The 23,243-nt window shown below is 39.2% G+C and overlaps 1 protein-coding gene across 3 annotated transcripts; it reads left to right on the top strand.

Moving 5' to 3' along the window:
- The first annotated feature begins 766 nt into the window (after window positions 1-766).
- On the top strand, window positions 767-17,647 carry SMPDL3A (sphingomyelin phosphodiesterase acid like 3A). Of its 3 annotated transcripts, none has more exons than XM_065911388.1 (8): window positions 767-860; window positions 6,479-6,692; window positions 7,588-7,732; window positions 12,015-12,111; window positions 12,851-13,020; window positions 13,642-13,822; window positions 15,514-15,638; window positions 16,804-17,647. In XM_065911388.1, the coding sequence occupies exons 2-8, from the start codon at window positions 6,604-6,606 to the stop codon at window positions 17,119-17,121; spliced, it is 1,125 nt and encodes a 374-aa protein (XP_065767460.1). In that variant the 5' UTR covers window positions 767-860; window positions 6,479-6,603; the 3' UTR covers window positions 17,122-17,647. The 3 variants fall into 3 exon arrangements, with proteins under 3 accessions (XP_065767460.1, XP_065767459.1, XP_065767458.1); XM_065911387.1 differs by lacking the exon at window positions 767-860 and adding an exon at window positions 923-1,135; XM_065911386.1 differs by lacking the exon at window positions 767-860 and adding an exon at window positions 1,146-1,350.
- The last annotated feature ends 5,596 nt before the right edge of the window (window positions 17,648-23,243 follow it).

Here is a 23,243-nt window from a genome sequence, read left to right as displayed (position 1 = left end):
GACAAACAAAGAACTGAAACCTAGTGTGCGTGCTAAGTCACTCTAGTCCTGTCTGGCATTTCGGGACCCCATGGACCCTAGCCTGCCAGGCTTCTCTGTCCGTGGGACTCTCCAGTCAAGAATACTGGAGTGAGTTGCCATGCCTTCCTCCAAGGGATATTTTCCACCCAGGGATCAAACTGAGCTCTCCTTTAACTCCTGCATTGGCATGCTTCCCTTGTAGCTCAGTCGGTAAAGAATCTACCTGCAGTGCAGGAGATCGGGGTTCGATCCCTGGGTCAGGAAGATTCCCTGGAGAAGGAAAATGGCAACCCACTCCCGTATCCTTGGCTGGAAAATCCCACGGTCAGAGGAGCCTGGTGAGCTGCAGTCCATGGGGTCCCAAAGAGTCGGGCACGACAACTGAAGGGTGGGCTACAGTCCACGGGGTCGCAAAGAGTCGGGCACGACTCAACGACTAACAACAAGTACCACCTGGGAAGCCCAGTATTTCTGAGCAGTGGTTCTCAAACGTCACCACAACTTTAGCATCTTGTGGAGGGCTTGGACACACAGACTAGGCTCCAGGTCCTGTTTGTGGCTCAATGGGGCAAGCCTATTGGGAAATTTTCACTTGTAACTAGACTTCCCATTTAGTGCTGAGGCTGCTGTTCCAGGGACCACACTCAGATCCACTGTATTGGAAAGCTCTGCTGACCTGGTTCAAATCAAGACACTTGGAGGTTCTCTGTATCACTTCTGAGGAGGAGCCCCACGCACTTAGGGTCAAGGGGCACTTCGTGGACCCGATCTGCGCCTCTGTTGCCTCAAGCATATTCCTTCCAGGACCTGTCACCGATTTAGAAACAACAACAAACCAGGTAATCGCTAGACGGCTGCTGAAGGTCAAGAGAACCTACTCGTTGAGGAATCGGAATCTAGCACGTGACCGCTGGGCGTTAACAACCGCAGAGGTCTTCCACCGCCTCCCCGATTCCCCCGGGTCCCAAGGTCCGGACAGCAAGTCTTCCAGACCCGTGGCTGCAACTCGCCATGGCGCGGCTGGGGGCGCTTGTCTGTTGCCTGCTGGCCGCCTGGCACTGCCGCCCGGGCCTCGGACGGCCTCTGGCTCCCGCTGGCGCTGGTCCCGCGGTGGGTGAGTCGTCGGTATCCTTTGCGTCTCTGGAGCTGCCCGGGAGCCGCGGCCAAAGCGCATGCGCGAAGCCGGGCGCAGTGAGTGGGCGCCGCGGGGCGCTCCCGCCGGGCGCCCGGGACGCGGGGCTGTGCCTCCCGCTGCGGGACGCGGGGAGGGCGAGGTGACGGAGGCACCGGAGTGCCCGCTCGGCTCGGCGGGGAGATCGGGACTGGCCGGTAACCGCGGGGGCGCTGCAGGGGCGCTGCTCCTGCAGTTGTTTTCACTTTGTCTCCAGATGTGTTTTGCTCCCGGGCAAAAGGAGGGAAACATTGGGTGTCTCGAGGGAAAAAAGAACCTGTGGGCTGGATGTCCCGCATTCCCAGGGGCCCCGAGTCTGCCCTTGTGGGGCGGGGGAGCTGCCGGACTTCAGCCGCTCAGCTGTGTACATTTCACCGGGACTCGGAGTTCATTCCGTCCTGCTCGCCAAGTTTGGTGGCCTTTTCGTCCCACTTTACCAACCACAGCACGGTCGCAGGCACCGCGCTCCCCACTCCTTAGGCTACGTGAGAACTCTCGGGGCCTTCATTTCACTCTACCTGGACGCCCCTGGGTTCTCTGAGGGCAGTCAATTTTATTCATTCCCCACGCCTACCCCAGTACCTGGACGGAAGTGATTCTCAAAGTGAGGTCTGGGACCAGGAGCACCAGCATCACCTAAACAGGTTAAAAGTGCAAGTTTTTAGTCACCCCCAAGCCCTACTAGATACGAAACCCCAACCATCCGTGTAGCAAATCCTCAAGCTGATTCTGGTAGATGCTGGAATTTGAGAGCCACTGGTCCTGAATAGGTAAACGTGGGATGGAAGATGTTATGATGCCATATGAGCCTTCAGTCAGGATATCCCCACCTCCCTAACACATTTTCAATTAGAATTGCTCAGTTATCTGGGCTTCCCAGGGGGCTCAGTGGTAGAAAATCGGCCTTCCAGTGTAGGAGACATGAGTTCAACCTTGGGTTGGGAAGATCCCATGGAGAAGGGCATGGCAACCCTCTTCAATATTCTTGCCTGGAGAATCCTATGAGCGTGATGGGCTGCAGTTCATAGGGTCACAAAGAGTCGGACACAGACTCGGCACACAGGTGGTGATGGTGGCTCTGTCATCTAGAGGAGGGGGAAATGAGCAAGGTGGAGTTATTTTTATGTTTTGTGGTTTGGGCATAGCTGTCTCTGAAACAGCGCAGTGCTGACTGCTGAGACTGCTTATCTTTCTCACTTTACTTTTTCACATGCCTTGTATTTGTCCAAGAGCCAAGTCCTCATGACTCAGCTGCTCATGACTCATTTGAAAGCTAGAACTGTCAGTCTGGTTTCCCAACTGTCAGTCGTAACAAAAAATTGTCCCCAAATACTTGCATATGCTGATTTCTGCTTTCAGTAAAGCTGTTTTTCTTCAATTATGTGGCTGTTTAGGATTCTGTGATAAAACGTCCTAGATTGCCGGAGGCCAGTCCTTGGCAAATTCACCTTTTGGTTTTAAGGGTCTGATTGCTGAAGGCCTCCATGACAGATTTCTGTGGTCTGGTGAATCTCCACAGCTCCCTGTTTCTGTAAGGAAGCTACTCAGAGTTGTCGCCTGGGGAAGAGGGAGGGAGAGGGGGAACCAGGGTTCAAACTCCCAATACACATTTGTGAGACTCTAAAGATTTAGTCACTAAGTCATGTTTGACTCTCTGAGACCTCATGGACTCTGTGTATCCTGCCAGGCTCCTCTGTCCAGGGGATTTTTCAGGCAAGAATACTGGAATGGGTTGCTATTTCCTTCTCCAGAGATCTTCCTGACCCAGGAATCGAACCTGTGTCACCTGCACTGCAGGTGGATTCTTTACCACTGAGACATGTGAGATTTCCCTATTTGCCAAACAAGATGTGATAATTGAGTAGTAAAAAGCATGTTGGACTATGAACTGGAGAATTTGGCTTGAAGTGTGGGCTCTGCCACAGGCCAGGTCTATAGCCTTGGACACACACACACATAAACAGTATTTTGTATAAATTTCATTAGAGGCGGGAGGTGAGGTCTCTAGATGTTTATTATTGATAAATCCTGGGTTAAGAACCTGTCAGGGCTCCATTCTTGGCTTCTATTTAAAGACACCCTTCAGTGCATCTAAATAATTACCCCTTACTTAGCCATCTAGCAGTGCAATGGTAGTGGGAAGAGTTCCAGACTGCAAGTCTGGAGAGACTGGTTCCATTTCAGCTTTCATTACTGAGTCACCATGTGATCTTGAGGAAATCCTGACTCTTTCTGTGCCTAATTAAAGAATGTTTAATTGGGGATCTACCATAGATCAGACTTATTCTAGATGCTGGGGATGTATAAATCCAGGTAATAGGTTACATCAGATGAATGTCTTCAATGTGTTTCCAGGTTTGTTTTACAAAAATTTTATTTAGAAAAATTTAATGTATTAGTAATTTCATGTCCCTTACTTGACACAGTATTTCTTGTAGGTATGTTGTTATCTATTTTGTATGAGGCAAGTGAGATGGAAGGACTTTTTTATTCTGAAAGGACTTTTTCATGTGAACTAACACAGTGAGGCACTGTGTGCAGTTGTTAAGAACAATGTCAACTCTGGAATCAGATTTCCGGAATTACTGTCTTAGTTTTGTTGCATATGACATATGTGATTTGGACTTATCTGTAAAATGAAAATAATGGTCAATAAATACATGTAAAGCATAAGAAACAGTACTAAAGTAAGTACTCAATACATTTCCACTACTTGGAAATTAGGAAATTCAGTGTCAAATGCAAACTTGACATTACAAATGAATAACAATATAATGCTGAGCTTACCAAATGACAGGCCTTTACTTCTACTAAGTCACTTAACCCTCATTCAGTGGACAATAATATTATTTCCATTTTACAGATGAAACAGGCCGAGATCATACAACTAGATTGGGAAGAAGAGCTTGGATTTGAAGTCAGGCAGTCTAACTCTGGAGCCCCTATTCTTTTTTAATATTTATTTTAAAAATTATTTATTTATTTTGGCTGTGTGGCAGGGCATGTGGGATTTTTGTTCCCTAACCAGGACTTGAACCCATGCCCCCTGCTTTGGGAGCACATAGTTTTAACCACTGGACTGCCAGGGAAGTCTGTGGAGCCCCCATTCTTAACCATAACACTATACTTTGCTGCTTGTAAGTTCACTACACACATTAACATTCTTTGAATAATATATCTATTTACATAAAATTGAGATGTAGTGTTTACTTATAGCCCAAGGAGCAGCTGTGTCCAGGATAATTCTGAGTTATCTGCCAGTCCACTTTATGTGCTGGGTAAAGTAGGTCCAAGCTGGAAAAAAGTTGGAGTACTTTCTGCATTATGGAATAAAATAAATTACTCATGGCAAAAGTTTTCAGATGAAGACTGAATACCAAGTAATTGACCATGAAGACTATTTGATGACTACTTTGTTCTGGATTTTTTTGTCTACTACTTCTTAGCTGTGGGCTTAAAATGTGCTATTGTAACAACATCGTGGAGAAACAACATCCTAAATATATATAATATGCCTTCTCCACATTAAATCAATTACTTTCGATTTTCTACTTTATTATCCAGCTTTGGATTTTATTCAAGTATTTGCTCAGGTGCAAACTTAGCTTTTTATTATTTGTATATTTAAAACTTTGTATTCTGCTCATTTTTTCCATGTTTCTGGTGTGGTATGTGCTACTCTGTCACTTCTGATGTGTTTCCTATTGTAAATTAGTCATTATCAGATTAAGCTAAAAATTCAAAGTGTGAAAAGGTCTCAATATTAAAACAATTTTTTGGTCGTATATAAAAAAGCAGCAAAATCATTGAAGATATATGTAAATCAATTATAAGCAAACTTGAGGGTCTTTCAAAACGGGAGTTCAGATTTTGGCACTCCTGTTTCTTAAGCTGTATATACTAGAGCAAATTTTCTAATTGACGCAGTGTTAATTTCTCAACTCTAAATTAGGAACAGGGATTCCTGCTTAAGAAGTCGTTTTGAGAATGAAATCACATAGTGTATTTTAATTGTTTCCACAATATCTAGCATATGGTGAATATTTAATAAAGAGAGCTACTACTATGCTTATTAGTACTAGTGTTTCCTTCAGTGAAAGAATCTTTGTCAAGATGATTTCCAAGCAAGGGTGCTATCAGATGGTTCCTGGACTTCTCTCTGAAAACCCAAATGGAAGCATCTTCTTTAAAAAATGCTTCCCATAATATTATTAACATTTTAGACAGTGTATAATAGAAGATGTTCCTCTATTAAATTGCTTTTGAGAACCTCTATCAATGGCTATTTTTGGCTGAAAGCTAGATTACACACTCATTTTTCATTCATGTTGAGAGGCAAGGTTTTATGTGAAATTAGGAGTAAGATTTATTAGTTACAAGTTCTGCAATCTCTTCTGTGGTGGCTCAGACAGTAAAGAATCTGCCTGTGATGCAGATACCTGGGTTAGGAAGATCCCCTAGAGAAGGCAATGGCTACCCATTTCCATATTCTTGCCTGGAGAATTCCATGGACAGAGGAGCCTGGCGGGCTACAGTCCATGGGGTGGCAAAGAGTCAGACAGGACTGGGCGACTAATATACACACATATATCTGTAATCTCTTCACTGTGTAACCCTAACGAAACACATCATATATTTATGTCCATTTTTCTACAAGAAGAAAATAATTTCTAAAACATTAAATTCTATAAGGAAGAAGATATGCTATTAAGATACAATGTATGGGATTATTATTGACTTCCCAGAAAGGGGTTTCCATGTATATCACTATGCAAACTTATGTTTGTTATGTAGTCATTGTCAAGTAGTCACACTGTCGCTGATTTCATCAATTTTGTTGTGTGCAAATAGTGAATTCTACTAAAATCTTTGTACTATCTTTATAGTCAGTATTTCTCACAGGGAAAGACTGTATTTAATTTCAGGGCATATGGATATTTGGGCTTCCCAGGTGGCGCTAGTAATAAAGAATTCACCTGCCAATGTAGGAGATGCAAGTGACATGGGTTTGATCCCTGGGGTGGGAAGATCCCCTGGAGAAGGAAGTGTAAATCCACTCCAGTATTCTTTCCTGAGAAATCTCATGGACAGACGAGCCAGAGGGCTGTAGTCCCTGGGTTCACAAAAAGTTGGACAGGACTACTGAGCTACTCAGCACATGGATATTTAAATTGCTAAGGCTTTCCTCTATGCAGGATGGAACACCTATTTCGTCTTACTGTAAATATTTGTATGGGAATTCCGAACGAGAAGTAGGTTTAACACCACTTGTTTTCTCATCAACAGGGCAGTTTTGGCATGTGACGGACTTCCACTTAGATCCGACTTACCACATCACAGGTGACCACACGAAAGTGTGTGCTTCCTCCAAAGGTGCAAAAGCCTCAGATCCTGGTCCTTTTGGAGATGTAATGTGTGATTCTCCTTATCGCCTCATTTTTTCAGCACTTGATTTTATTAAAAATTCAGGACAAAAAGTATCTTTTATGATATGGACAGGGTGAGTGATTATATAAATATCATATAGTTACTTAGTATATATCTACAGTGTTCTAAGCTTCATTAGGATGTTGAATTTCATAAGAAAATTAATTTACATTTTAAGAATTATTGGGGCTTCAAAAATACTAGATCAAATAAGTCAGCGTTATTAGGGATAAGAAAAACTTTCAAAGTCCCAGTTTTACTTATTTAGAAAATATCCTCTAGAAATATGTCCATATTAACTAAGAGATGAGTTTATAAATAGCTTTTTGTGTCATTGTCTTGAGATGTTTATTAATGTGATAATAAGTCTTGACTAAATAATCAAAAAACAAAAGTCAGAAATGGGAATTAACCCATGATAGTGATTTTACAAACATGATCTTCTGGTGGTGTAATTAACTAATTCTATTCATCATGACAGAGTGAAGAGGTCTGTACTTCCTATACCCACAATAATGATCATGGCTTTATTTTAACTGGTACATTGTAACTTGTTCAATCTTCGCAATAGATATTGTTATTATTCTTCCCATTTTACAGATAAGAAAATTAAGGCACTGAGCATCTAAGAAACTTGTCCAAGTGCTCACAGCTATAAGAGGGCAAACCTGGCACTTTTGGCCCTGGAGTCTGTGCTTTTAATTACTAAGCATTTTTACCTCTTATAAATCTTCAGTCAGGCAGTGAAATAGGCTGACATTTTCAGTTTATCTTTTGTATTTCATAAGTTTTCTTTTTCTTTAGGGTTCTCAGTGGAACAAAAATAAGTGTAGAGTAGTTGATCAACTCTTTATCATCTGTTGATTTATGGTAGAATTCGACAGACAATACAGCAAAGCTTTACACAGGAGTCTAGTGACTTTTTATAGAAACTGATTTTGTTTTCTACTATTCTGTCTTCTTTTCAGGGATAGCCCACCTCATGTTCCAGTGCTTGAACTCTCAACAGACAAAGTCATAAATGTGATTGCTAATATTACAACCACTATCCAGCGTCTCTTTCCAAATCTCCAGGTTTTCCCTGCACTGGGTAATCATGACTATTGGCCACAGGTAAATTTGACCACAACTTCTGGAAATGCTTGAAGGATTTTTCCTATCAGTAGTGTCAAAGTTTTGCAACTAACTGGTTGATAGAGCATGGGCGGGGGAGGGCATGTGGAGGTAGAATGTGCTCTTAACACTAACCATCAAGGAAGGCAAGACACATGGTTTGGGGACTTAAAACTGACTCTTAATAGTTCATAAAAAGTTATGCCCGTAGTGGGGTTTTGGAAGCAGATTACTTAGTTCATGGGTTATTAATTTGTGATTTCCTTCTTCTTCTTCCTCAGTTGTTTTTTTTTTTTTTTTTTGAATTATTTTGTTCATTTTAATTTCCATGTTCAGGCTAGCCTAAAAAGGTTATTGTTGACAAATGTTCACATGTTTTAGAATTTCTATTAGGCATACTAAGCTGCTCATACTCTGATCTAAGCTGGATTGTGATTAAAAACAAAAGCATAGAGAATTATTATAAGAACCAAGAAGGGAAGTCCATGTTCAAAATATAATTCAAGGCGGAGAGTATGTTCAGAATATTTTTAATGTCTGATACAACCTAGGCTTCAACCTCTATTAATTAGAGTGGCTGTTTTATTAAACAGCCTGTGCATAACTGTTGGATAGCAGTTCCAGTAACAGAGATCTGCTATAGCAGTGCAGAATCCTACATTTGTTCAGATTTAGAGATTATTGCAGGACTTGACAAACCAGTCCAGATGTGGCCTGACAGTTGATTTTGTAAATAAAAGTTTTATTGGAACACAGCCCTGGCTGTTCTTTCTGTTTTACCTGTGGTTGCTTGTATACTGTAACAGCAGAGAATAGTTACCATATTGACTATATGACCCTGAAGCCTAAAGTACTATTATATGACCCTGCATAGAAAAAGTTTGGAGAAGGCAGTGGCAACCCACTCTAGTATTTTTGCCTGGAAAATCCCATGGATGGAGGAGCCTGGTAGGCGGCAGTCCTTGGGGTCGCGAAGAGTTGAACACAACTGAGTGACTTCACTTTCACTTTTCACTTTCATGCATTGGAGAAGGCAATGGCAACCACTCCAGTGTTCTTGCCTGGAGAATCCCAGGGACGGGGGCCTGGTGGGCTGCCGTCTATGGGGTCGCAGAGTCGGACACGACTGAAGTGACTTAGCAGCAACAACAGCAGCAGCAGAAAAAGTTTGCTGACGCTTAGTCTAGATCAACTGTTCAGTTTATAAATGAGGAAACTGAGGCCCAGAACAGTTAAGTCGCTTGTTTACGTGCTCAGTCCCTTAGTGGCAGAGCCCACATCCTGTATCTTTTGTGTTCAGTTAAACAAACATCCTTTCACAGGTCTTTGCTCTTGCCGGACTATCAGCATTTCCTGAACATAATGTTTACTTTCATGCCTTTCTTTGTCTACGTTTTGCTTTGTGTTTAGAATATCTTTTCCATCTCATGTCAAAAGATTGCTTAATGAGGGTCTTGATTATATTAGTTAATTAATCTAAATACTGTGACTTTGCAAGTTGCACTTTAGGACGAGCTTAAGTTTAGGTGACTTCCTGGGTCTGGCCTCCAGTCTTGAGATGAATGATATGAGAGTCTTGGTGACAGTCAGCCTCTCAACTAGTGGTCAGTTTTGGTTACTGTTGCATGTGAGACCACACAGCAGAGGGTTGGAGGTGGGCAATCTCCAGGAATCAGAGGTTACACACGTTGTTTATGAGCTTTAGATTGTTTATAAGCTTAACAGACAGACTACTGTAATGGGAAACCTGTGGGGTTTAGTGTCACATCCATTAGAATTTAAAAACCTGTCCTGCTTCTAATAGCTGAGCAACTTGAGTAATGCATGTAATTATCCCTGATCACTTGTAAACAACAGCGGTAATACTTACCTTGCAAAGTTTTTATGATGCTCGGTGGAAAGGGCATAGTTTCCTACCTGGCCCCTTAAAAGCCCTCAGTCAGTGGGGTGGTGGTTTTGTAGCATGAAGCAGTGACACGGGACACGTGTTTCCTAACTCCTCTGAGGATTGGTTTCATTTTGCTTTTATCTCTGCCTTCTTTTTGTGAAGTCAAATCTTATAACAATTCAAAGATATAGGTGTTATGCAAGTCTAAAATATATCCTATTACATGTACAACTAGGATAAAGTGGGCAGCCTTTATACCTTAAACAGTTAATGGTTTCCTCTTTCTAGCTTGTGATCTTGTGTCTGAAAATCTTCTTTCTACTATTCTGCCATCTTTCCTTCCACCCCAGTTTCAGGAATGTCAGATGTAACACAAAAGCCCCACAACAGATTCACCTAGAGGCTACTCATATCTGAGATCAAATTCTGGTGAATGTTAGTAACAGATAAATTGAATGTGTTATTTCTCCCATAGACATGCATATAAACATAGCTATATAAACATACAGATACAAGTTCCCACCCATTATGTCAGAAGTAGATATTCATATGGAGAGCCCAAGGATTTCTTCCCATTGCCACTCCAGGAAGCAGTCCAGATCAGCATCCTCGTGTACTCCTACACTGGCAGAGCTGGTGCCACCAAACTTGGATGACGCCACTTCCCATTCTGCAATAGATAATTGGATATCAGAGTGACGGTAGAAAGACCTGGAATTTAGACCTAGCTCTAGAACTGACACGCTCTCCCTGAATAAATCACTTACCTCTGGTGCTCATATTTCTCATGTTTAAAGTAGAGAGAAAAGTCTAGGGTAATGTTTATATAATTTTGTTTCTACATGACTATACCAGTATCTTGGTATCCATCCTGAAGTAAAAAAATGGCGAAAATGTTAGGTTTTTTTATGATGATGATGCTTACCAATGTTTGATTAGGATTTAGATTGGGCAAAGCCACTGTGTAACTTTCAGACAGATCACTCTGATCTCTGACACAAACTGAAAATATACTTTGAATAATTAGTTTCAGTTAAAAGAAGTCATTTACTTATAACTTGCCCTGAATATATTTATATTTTAATCATGTATTAGGCATATGTATTAGGAACTAATGTAACTTGAATGTCATTTTTAAAAGGGTAAAGCATTTTAATTAATGATGTCAGTGAAACTCCTTTAAGAAATAGGTCTAGGTCACCAATATTCAGAGGGAAATGAACAAAGTGAAGACTATGGCTTCAGTTTTTTAGTATAATTTTTTGAAAAGGAAATAGAAATAATCACTCAATTTCCCAAATGATTTCTGGGTTTTTATTCAGTATCTATTTTCTTGAAGCTTTATTTTTCTTGTCTAGAGCTTACATCACCATAAGGGTTCTTTAATAATGATATGATAAAGTAGGATGATAAAAATACTGTATATTACAGATATAATATTTAGAAAATCAAAATGATATGATTTAGGCTGACATAAGGAATTGTTGTTGTTTAGTCACTAAGCCGTGTCTGACTCTTTGCAACCCCATGGACTGCAGCACGCCAGGCTTCCCTGTCCTTCACTATCTCCCAGAGTTAGCTCAAATTCATCCCATTGAGTCGGTGATGCTATTTATCTCATTCTCTACCACCCTCTTCTCGTTTTGGCTTCAATCTTTCGCAGCATCAGGGTCTTTTCCAGTGAGTCGGCTCTTCGCATCAGGTGGCCAAAGTATTAGAGCTTCAGCTTCAGCATCAGTCTTTCCAATGAATATTCAGGGTTGACATAAAGAGACTTCAAATCAGAAACATGTGGTTATAAGTCTTCTTTCAAGAAGTTAAAATGCTTTATACTAGTGTTCACATTTCAGAGGACTTTGTTTAATTCTGAAATCATGACGTTTTCTCCACTTCCCGGGCATGCTACACCAGAACTTAGGTTTTCAGGGGCAAACTTGCCTCCAGTGTCTAGTGAGCACACTCCCACATCCATTTTGTACTCCAGTTATGCCAGAACAAGGGCTTTTTTCTGTATGCATCACCGTGTTGGTGTCTGGGCCATTGTTTTTGCTTTTGATTCCCTTTCTTGTCAACCTGATGAAATCATTCTTCAAGGCCTGGTTCAAATGCTCTGCTCACTCTCCCTTCTGACTCTCTAGGCCAGCCTTGATTATTCTTGTTTCTCCACTCACAGGATCCTTGCCATGGTTCCTAGCATGTTGTCTTATAGATGACTGGTTGCATTTTGTCCTCCATCTCCCCAACAAAGCCATAAATTCCTTGAAAAATTAAGTATATCTAGTATTCCTGCATCTCCAGCTGCCTCTGATAGTAGTAATCGCTCAAATCGTGTTTAAATTAATTCATCCATGTATCTTCAGAGTTTCAATGTTGGATTATATTGTTTGTGGCCAGGATCAGCTGCCCGTAGTCACCAGCAAAGTGTACAATGCAGTAGCAAGCCTCTGGAAACCATGGCTGACTGAAGAAGCTGTTACTACTTTAAAGAAAGGTAATTGAGAGATTTCCTCAGCTTTGTTTTGTCTCTGTTTTTATTCAGTTAATACTGTTTAGACTGAGATATTTAGTGTTTGCTTGGGTGTGCCAGTTCTGAAGAGTCTCTGTGCCCAGTTCTCCTAGAGGCCTGAGCATGTTTGAAAGCCGAGGAGCAGCATGGATGGCGAGTGGGCCGAGGTCCCAGTGGCTCACTCTGAAAGCGCCGTGACGGCGGTGTTCTCACCACTGGTTCACAGGTGTGAGTGGGGTTATGCGCTTAAGCCCCATCTCACCTGAGAGTCTAGCAGCTCTGATTTATCTGCTATGGCTTCTTCAGTGTTCTCTGGCAAGATCCACGTGTGTTCTCATTCTTTAGATTTTAGATTTCATAGTATCTCTTACCGTAAGTCCCCAAACATACGAAAGTAGACGTTGATTTCTTAATCTTTCCTTGATAAAAATCAATACCTCATTGCCTAGTTATCTTTTCATAAGAATATTAAACACAACTGTTGTGACCTCAGTATGTGGAAGTAGCAACACTGGACTTGACACAGAGTAGGTTTTCAGTAAGTGTTTGTTAAATCTGATTCTTATCCAATGATAAGCCTATTTAAGTGCAAACAAAGCAATGAGAAATAAGTATAACCTTCCGAAATGGATTGTAAACCTTAATTAAGATTTTTGCTTTCACAGTGTCTATGTATCTGTGTATTATTTTATTAATAGAATGTGTTCAAAATTTGTTTTTATAGGTGGCTTTTATACACAGAAAGTTTCAAATAATCCAAAACTTCGGCTCATCAGTCTCAACACAAACTTATACTATGGCCCAAATTCCATGACCCTAAATCAAACTGATCCAGCAAATCAATTTGAATGGCTAGAAAATACACTGAACATCTCTCAGCAAAATAAAGAGAAGGTAGATGCCATAGACCAACATCACTGGGGATGAACAGAGTGTTACACTTGTGAATTTATTAGACTTGCAAGGGGTCAGGTATTAATAAAAGTATTAAAACTTAAAGATGTTCTTGTATGAAACAGTGTATGATTTGCTCTGTTGTTGATGCTAGTTTTGTTTTATTATGCTCTAAGGCTTGATAGATATTAAAAATTACTTTTGAGCAAGGTCACAGTTCAGTTCAGTTCAGTCACTCAGTCATGTCCAACTCTTTGTGACCCCACGAACTGCAGCGTGGTCAGAGTTACCTAATATCATAATGTCCAGGGGAATCTTCCCAACTCAGGGATCAAACCCACATCTCTCATGTCTCCTACACTGGCAGGTGGGTTCTTTACCACTAGCGCCACCTGGGAAGACTATTATATCATAAACCATGCAGTTTAAATAGACAAGTATAAATTTAAGACCATTAATAGTTTCATAATTTCTCCTTTTGATAAATGAGTAGGAGAGATGGTATATTTGTTTTCTAAAATTTAATTAATGTACTTTCAATCTTGGGTATCTAAATGTCTTTTTGTTATGATAAATGTGCAGAAAGAGTCCCATCAGTCCTCTTTGTGTTTCTCTCTCCAGGTGTACATCATAGCTCATGTTCCAGTGGGGTATCTGCCTTTTGCAAGGGACATCACAGCCATGAGAAAATACCATAATGAGAGACTGATAGACATTTTTAGAAAATACAGTGACATCATTGCAGGACAATTTTATGGACATACTCACAGAGATAGTATTATGGTTCTTTCAGATAAAAAAGGTAATACAATGTTCTATTTGTATGTATTTTGCTATGCAAAATAGTGAATATTAACTTTTACTGATCCAGTAAATTTAAAGTTTATTAAATCTACTTGCCAGCACTAGCTTTTTCTCACTTACCTTCAATGAGTATATATATAGTCCTATAGTGTGTAGGACTATATCTAGTCCAACTGCTGGACTTCTTATTAACTTCCCAAAGCCATCACCATTTGATCGCTGTTGACCCGAAAGCCTCTGAAACCTTCAGCTCACTCAAATGTTCTTTTAGGTCTGAAAGTTTAGAGAAGCACTGCTTTTGTTCTACCTGTGAGACTCAAGTTTTTCTTTCTTTTTTCTTTTTTTAATTCATTTATTTTTAATTGGAGGCTAATTACAGTATTGTGGTGGTTTTTGCCATACTTTTAAAAAAATTTTTATTTTGACCACACTGAGTGTTGCTGCCTGCGGGCTTTCTCTCGTCGTGGATAGCGGGGGCCACTCTCCAGCGGTGTGCCTGCTGCTCGTTGCTGTGGCTTCTCTTGTTGGGAGGACAGGCCCTGGGGTGTGCGGGCTTCAGCAGTTATGGCACACAGGCTTAGTCATCCCACAGCATGTGGGATCTTCCTGGACCAGAGATCGAACCCGTGTCCCTTGTGTTTGCAGGTGGGTGGATCCTTAACCGCTGGGCCACCAGGGAAGTCCTCAAGTTTCTTTTGCTATGATTAGTTTTCCTTAGAATTTAAAGAGCAGAGCACAGTTTACTGTGGTTTAAAGTAAAATACATTAAGCTCTTAACTTTTAAGTGGTTACCAACATGGTCATCTACTCAGCATTAAAAAAAGAAGCCAGAAGGAGCAGTTGCATTAAATAAGACAATGATTATTTAGTCTTAAAGTTAATTTCTGTATGAGAGTGGAAAACTGAGAGTTAACAAAATAAAAGTTTTGATTTTTTAGTGGTCAGCCAGGATAAAAATCAATATATATATATATATATATATATTTCAGTAATTGGAGAACATTTTAAAAATGTTTTGCCTTTTTCATCTAGGATGACTGGGCTTGGTAAAAATGACCATTTTTCAGCCTTTGATAGCTTTTATACTCAGAGATTTAGTTCTATAATAGATATAAAACATGGTGACACTTTAATCAAATTCTTATTATGTAATTATTGGAATATTGTCATAGGTAGAGTACAAAAACTAGCTTTGTATTTTTCATGTGTGTGTACTTGTAATAAGTTGGATATTTTTATTATAAAAAATTTCAAACATATATAAAAGCAGAGAGAACCTCTGCTATCACTTATATAGTGTGTACTATCACTTATATTCAAATACCTATCAAGATTTGTTTTACCAATAATTTTTTTTGAGGTATTTGAAAGTAAATGTCAAACATTAAATGTATTTCAACACTGCGTGCTTCACACATTGCTAAAATATTTGGATAACAACATAATCATAATTCCATTAGCTTAACTAACAGAACCAACAATAATTCTTTTAATCTCTTCATAATAAAACTTTCCCTATTTTCTTAAAAGTGTCTCTTTACTGTTGTTTCAAATCAGGATCCATCAAGCATCATGCATTATTTGACTGTTATGACTGTTAACTTCTTAATCTGAAACTTTTTGTATTTTTAATATTATTAAGCCCAGCTGTTAAAAATACATATATTTATGTACATATGCTTTGTCCAGGAAATCCAGTAAATTCTTTGTTCGTGGCTCCTGCTGTAACTCCAGTGCGAAGTGTTTTAGAGAAACTGACCAACAACCCTGGTATCAGACTATTTCAGTATGATCCTCGTGATTACAAATTATTGGTAAGTTGCTGTGACTTTTAGAATTGACTTCATATTTTTGCATGTCTGTGTAGTTTTCGTCAGTTTAGTTGAATGTTTTCAACACAGCTACTGTAAGTTGTACTTTATGTTGAAATCTCAAGATGTCTTCTTTTTTGTGTTTTGAATGTCAGCAAACTTTTATATCAATTCAGCTTCAAAAGGGTAGGCATTTAGTTTATGAATACTGTCCCTTTCAACACATATGTAATTTGAAAAGAATTTCTCAGTTAAAGTCTCTACTGATGTAACTGTATTTTTCTTCTAGGTAAATTTAGTCAGCAATAGTTCTATTATTCCCTGGAGCATGTTTTTACAAAAAACAATAGTGCAGGAGAAATCTGGCTTTAATCCATAAGCATTAAATTAAGAAAGATAATACAACAATTGACTGATAAGAACAGTCCAAAAGAAATTCTTTACAACTATTAGTTGCCTGTTTTTAGATCTGAAATTCATGTGTATGTGTGTACATTGACATAGAAAGATGAACTTGCTATAATACTATATCATTTTTTAAAATGCAAAATAGTTTGATTTCATTTTATGAAGAAATAAAAAAGATAGTAAAAAGAAATTAAATACCTATATTTCTTTTGTACATACAGTCTGGAACAGCACACATACACCGGAGTGCTGGTAAACATTTAACAGCTGGCTCACTGGGGTGTGGATGGTGCTTTATTTTGTAGAGTGTGCCAATTTCCATGGCATAAATACTCCCAAAATGGCCAGTTTCAAGCTGCCATAATGATATAAACTAACTTGCAAGTTTCCTGAAAATTTGACAGTTGGCATTTGTGGGCTTGTACAAGCCACCTGCTGCACATAACTGATTATAGACAGTTGTTAGCAGTGGTTACTTCTGAGGTGTCTGAACTGAAGGCTTTTTATTCTGTATATCTCTCTGTATAGTTGGATTATTTTCTATTATGTTCTTTCATTATATTTTACATGAACAAAACAATATAGATTTTTCTGTCGGGACTCTTTCCTTAAAAGCAATTGTCAGTTTTTAAAATGACTACACTTTAAAATTAAGAAGGTCACATAAATCCTAATAAGAACTCTACTTGCTATGTGGTATGTTATATGCCAAAATATGAACCAGACTTCATTACTCTTCTTAACTATTTTTTAACTATAGGATATGCTGCAGTATTACTTGAACCTGACAGATGCTAATCTAAAGGGAGAATCCAATTGGAAGGTGGAGTATAACCTGACCCAGGCCTATGACATTGAAGATTTGCAGCCAAAAAGTTTGTATAAGTTAGCTAAACAATTTGCAATCCAGGAGAGTAAACAGTTCATAAAATACTACAAATACTTCTTTGTGAGTTACGATAGCAGTGTAATTTGTCAGGGAAAATGTAAGATCTTTCAGATTTGTGCAATTATGAATCTTGATGTTATTTCTTATACAGATTGCTTGAGACAGTATCATATGAAGCACAGTTTGTAATATTTCACAGTTTGTTCTCTTTGATAATGAAACGATGCTCTGCTTCTGAGATCAGTTTGTGGAAATTGTTATGCAAATCTTTGTGAGTTACTCGGTGGGCAGGAATAATTCCTGTCTTTGCTTTTTTATGATGCAAAAATGTAGCAATTTTTATTATATCAAATGTATTTAAATTGCCCATTACTAGAATGATGTTTGAATGTAAATACCCTATCTTCCAGGATTCCTAGGTGGCTCAGTGGTAAAGAACCTGCCTGCCAATGCCAATGCAGGAGACTCAGGAGATGCAGGTTCAATCCCTGGGTCAGGAAGTTCTCCTGGAGTAGGAAATGGCAACCTGCTCCAGTATTCTTGCTTGAAAGTTCCATGGACAGAGGAGCTTGGTGGGCTACAGTCCATAGGGTCCCAAAGAGTGGGATACAGCTGAGCATGCACACACCCTATCTTCCAGTTTATATAATTGTACCTAATTTATACTCTTGTTGAAATTGTCATTTATACAATAAAACAAATTATTTTTCCTTAAGTAGAATGAATTATTTTTAAAATGGTAATTTTCAGTTTTTAATTCACTCTCTTGGAAACTTCATGTATAAACTCAAGTTCAAACTGTTTTAAGTATCATGAGGCTAAGCCTGTTTTTGTGCTGTCTGTACTCTTGGGAAAACACCAAGGTCACATTAGGGCTGTTTCTGATTCTGTGAGAGGCCACGGGACTGGACTTTTACCTGTCTTCACTCTCTGAGTGAAGGAGAGCCCTTTTTAGGACTGCTAAGTTTTAAGGAAGAGCTTGTCGCAGGAGAATGGATGAATGAAATATTTTATCAAACTTTAAAAATTGCAGAGATATTGATAGTATAGATTGCTTAGAGATATATGTAATAGATCCCCCCAAAAGAGGTACGTTGGTAAATCAAATACAAGAAAGTTGGAGGTTAATGAATGTGAAAGTTGATTGGGGAGAGATATAAAAGGGGGCTTAAATGCATTGGGAAAGTTTTATTTCCTAATTCAATCAGTGGCTATGTTGTTGTTAGCTCTGTTTTTTTCTTCAGTTCAGTTCAGTCGTGTCAGACTCTTTGTGACCCCATGGACTGCCGCAAGCCAGGCCTTCCTGTCCATCATCAACTCCCAGAGTTTACTCAGACTCATATCCATTGAGTCAGTGATGCCATCTAACCATCTCATCCTCTGTCATCCCCTTTTCCTCCTGCCTTCAATCTTTCGCAGCATCAGGGTCTTGTCCAATGAGTCAGCTCTTTGCATCAAGTCGCCAAAGTATTGGAGTTTCAGCTTCAGCATCAGTCCTTCCAATGAACACCCAGGACTGATCTCCTTTAGGATGGACTGGTTGGATCTCCTTGCAGTCCAAGGGACTCTCAAGAGTCTTCTCCAACACCACAGTTCAAAAGCATCAATTCTTCAGCACTCAGTTTTCTTTATAGTCCAACTCTCACATCCATACATGACTACTGGAAGAACCATAGCTTTGACTAGATGGACCTTTGTTGGTAAAGTAATGTCTCTGCTTTTTAATATGCTGTCTAGGTTGGTCATAACTTTTCTTCCAAGAAGTAAGTGTATTTTAATTTCATGGCTGCAGTCACCATCTGCAGTGATTTTGGGGCCCCCCAAAATAAAGTCTGACACTGTTTCCACTGCTTCCCCATCTATTTGCCATGAAGTGATGGGACCAGATGCCATGACTTTAGTTTTCTGAATGCTGTGCTTTAAGCCAACTTTTTCACTCTCCTCTTTCACTTTCATCAAGAGGCTCTTTAGTTCTTCTTCACTTTCTGCCATAAGGGTGGTGTCATCTGCATATCTGAGGTTATTCATATTTCTCCCGGCAATCTTAATTCCAGTTTGTACTTCATCCAGCCCAGCATTTCTCATGATGTACTCTGCATATAAGTTAAATAAGCAGGGTGACAATGTTCAGCCTTGACGTACTCCTTTTCCTGTTTGGAACCAGTCTGTTGTTCCATGTCCAGTTCTAACTGTTGCTTCCTGACCTGCATACAGATTTCTCAAGAAATTTCTATAATCTGTTCTTTAATTTTAAACAAATCACTCTAAAACTCCTGTTTTATTGTAAAAATTCAAACTTCAAATGTCTTTTGCATTTTATATTGTACGTAGTACATTCCGTCTTGAAAGCTCTTTGTCCTCAAACTGGTGGTTTATGAAGTGGGCTATGAGTGTCTCCTGACCAATGACTTGTAGACTTGGAGGACTGTTCTTCATACAGGACTAGGAACCAAGTGGTCCTGTTGGTTTCTGTAGCTTCAGGGAAGACTCCTACCTCCCATCACCACCCCATATTCTAATTAAAATAGAGTGTCAGTTTTTAAACACACATGTAATTATCCATGTCCATAAATTACTTGTATTCAAAATATATAAATAACTAAAAACTCAACAATAAGAAAAACAACTACATTTTTTAAAGTGTCAAAAAATTCAAATGTTTCACCAATGAAGAAATACAAATGGCAAACAAGCATGTAGGAAATTAGTCATTAAAAACATGTAAATTTAAAAGTAAAAAAAACTGTGCTTCTATACACCTATTGGAATTGTTTTTTAAAAAGTTGGCAATATCCAGAACTTGTGAAGACACAGAACTGAAACTCTTATATACTGTTATACACTGTTCCCCACTTTTAAACTGGTACACTTTATTAGATTAATTTTTGTTTTTTATTAACTTCTGATATAGCATATATTTCAATTTCTTAATTTATTATAAGGTTAGGATATATTTATTTTTTATTTTTAATTGTTTTCTTTCTAATTTTACAAGTGATACATGTTCATTTTAGACAACTAGAAATACATAAAAGGATAAAGTAAAAAATAACAATCACCCATAATCCCCACCCTTCAGAGGCAATGACCATGAGCATTTGATGCATTTACTCTCAGTGTCTACATATAATACATTTTTTTAATAATTCAAGTATAATTGACCTACAACACTATGTTAGTTTCTGTTGCACAACATAATGATTGGATATTTCTTTACACTATAGAATCATCATGATGAAAAGTCTAGTTAGCGTGTGTCACCATACACAGGTATTATAATATAATTGATTAAATTCCTCATATTGTACATTTCATCTCCATGACTCATTTGTTTTATAATTGGAAGTTCACACCTCTTAATCTCTCTTTACCTGTTTCATTCATACCCCACCCATTTCCCCTCTGGCAACCACCTATTTGTTCTCAGCATCTGTAACTCTGTTTCTGTTGAATTACATTAGTTCATTTGTTTTGTTTTTTAGATTCCACACATAACTGCAGTCTTACTGTATTTGTCTTTCTCTGGCTTATTGCACTTAGCACAATGCCCGCTAGGTCCTTCCATGCAATTAGCCATTTCTTTATCTGCCGGGACCAGCCGGGAGATTTCAGCGAGCAACACGGCGCGTTCCTTTAGGCTAAGAAATAAAGACACAGAACAGATGGGGTCGAGAGGATCGCTGCAGTCAGCGATGATTCTTTATTTCTCAGGGTTACATTTATACTAAACCAAGCAGAGAATCTTAAGAAGAGAAAATATTTTTCCATAAACATCACTTTGAGATAACAATCACCAGAACTCTCTGATAAGGTCAAGGGATTAGAAGGGCATCCCGTTTATCTTAAGGATGGTCGTGAAAGGCTTATCCACCTGCGTCATGTGTGCATTCAAGGCTTACTAGTGTTCTGTTTAACTTTGGATAGTAAATTCCAGAGGGGTGGCGGAACAGAGAGCTATGTCCTTGAAGGGACCCTTGATAATCAATCAAGGCAGCTCCCAGAGTCAGCTCTTTCAAGCCGCTCCCCGCATTTATCATTGCTCACATTGTTCCTCTTCGAAACCTAAGGACCCCCATATCTTTATCTCTCTAATATTATTATTTTTAAAGACCTGGCATAAAAATTACCTTTGGTATCAAAACTTATCTAACCTCTTCAGACAGAATTAATCTTTTCTCCGTGGGGCCACCATCATACTTTATTTAAAACCATCAATGCCATCACTACACCTTCCTTTCTCTGGTTTTCTCTCTTCCTTAGTCCTGAGAGGACAGGGCTCCACTTTACTCAACTTTGTATCCTCCTTACTTAACACAATGCTTGACCAATAGGTAAGTAATCTTTATAGTGAGCAATAGCAAATGAATTGGGCTTCCCTGGTTGCTCAGACTGTAAAGAATCTGTCTGCAATGCAGAAGACCTGGGTGTGATCCCTGGTTGGGAAGATCCCTGGAGAAGGGAGTGGCAACCCACTCCAGTATTCTGGCCTGGAGAATCCCAGGGATAGAGGAGCCTGGTGGGCTTGAAAAGAGTCAGACATGCCTAAGCACACAAACATGCATCAAATGAATTACATTATATCTACATTGGAAGATATTTTTCTCAAATTCTTGCTGATGCCCAAGTTCCTTAATGAATAGATAAAACCATTTATTATTATCATTAATCAGCAGAGATTAAATGTTGAAAATGGAAATGCTGCTTAGGCAATCCATTGATGGGAACTTATTTATACCAGTGGGTAATGAATTGGTTAGTCAGCCATCCTACCTGTCTGAGAGCATCCTCACTCCAGTTGAGACAGAGAGGATAGATTCTGGCATTGGCATGGGTGGATTGGGTAAGAACCTGAGAAGGGAAGTGGGGATTTTCAGACATAAGAAGTGTAACCTGTCCTCTGACATGGTGGTAGGGAGAAGGGCTTAGTGAGTAGAAGCTCATTGGAAAGTGCTACAATAAGTTGATGAGGGCAGGGATTCTAGTTTGAGGTATTTGTGATCTGGTCTCAGCTCCTCCATTCATTTTGAGTGTATTAATAGCTCGGGGCACTCAATCTCTCTGTAATTCAATTTGTCTCATTTATTGGGACTTATAACATCACCTGTTTTATAAAAGTGTTGTAGGAATTAAGTGAAAATGACAAGTGCGCAGCTCGGTTCCTGGACGTTGTAAACATTGTATAAAATTATAAATATTAATGTGATTTTTGACATTATTAAATGATGAAAAGGAACAGTAGATTTGACAAGACCTTAGAAGTACAGAAGATGGAAGATAAAGTTAAAACAGAATCTCATATTTTTCAGTGTTGCTCTGTGGAACATGCAGTCGAATACGCAAATAAAGCTGACCCCTGAGTTGTGTGCAGCACAATTCTCTCCACAAATATGTATGGGGTTCCTGTAATGTTACATGCACTGTTCTGCATTCTGGGTGTACAGCAATGAGCAAAAGAGATGGAGATTCCTTCCTTATGGCTAATTAGTGTGATGTGTGTGTGTGTGTGTTTGCATGCAGCTTACTGGGAACACTGATTGCCCTTGAACCACACTACATGTAACTCAAACTGATTTAACAATTAAAATGTTTTAAATAGTACCACCTGAAGGTGGACGTTATTACAATGGATGTCATTCCCAGACACTAATTAGTAGGGGCTGTGACTGCCATTCATAAAAAAAGGAGTGTCAGAAATACTGACAACTGTATTACAAAGATGTCCACTTAAGTCTTCAGTATTTGGAAAGAATGATGAAAAGTTGCTAAAATGATTGCTTTGTCTAAAACCATATGATTGCACAAACATGGAAATGTCTGTCACAACATAGAAGAAAAACCTCTTCCGATCAGTCTGTCAGGCAGATTTTGGTATTTTGCTGATTAATATCGAAATTCCTGCTGGATACTACTTACAAAACCCCTTTTATGTGTGTGTCTTGAAAGCATTTATTCTCAGATCACCCAGACAGCCATGGAACTATGCTTGGAACAAGGACTGGAGTTACAAGGAACATTGTGATGTAGTCTTCATTTGTCTTCTTTCCTGTTAAGCCTGTAAATTACTGCCAGCTGGTGTCAGAACACTGAAGTGGTAGCCTGAGGCAGTTTCTATTCACCTGAAAATTCATTAATCACTAGTTCCCTTAAAATCTAGCTGGAATCTTTAGCTGAAACATATGTAGTTTCTTTTAATCATTTATTTGTTTGGCAAGGGTTGGTAGCATTGATTTTAGATGTATAAGGATATTAGTATCCTTTGGAAATGAAAGAAGTCATTTAAAAATTTTAAATATCATCTACTCATTATTATA

This window comes from Muntiacus reevesi, chromosome 19 (genome assembly GCF_963930625.1).
Source record: "Muntiacus reevesi chromosome 19, mMunRee1.1, whole genome shotgun sequence".
Taxonomy (NCBI): domain Eukaryota; kingdom Metazoa; phylum Chordata; class Mammalia; order Artiodactyla; family Cervidae; genus Muntiacus; species Muntiacus reevesi.
The sequence above is the reverse complement of the archived record's forward strand: the minus strand, read 5'-3'. Positions and strand labels throughout refer to the sequence as shown.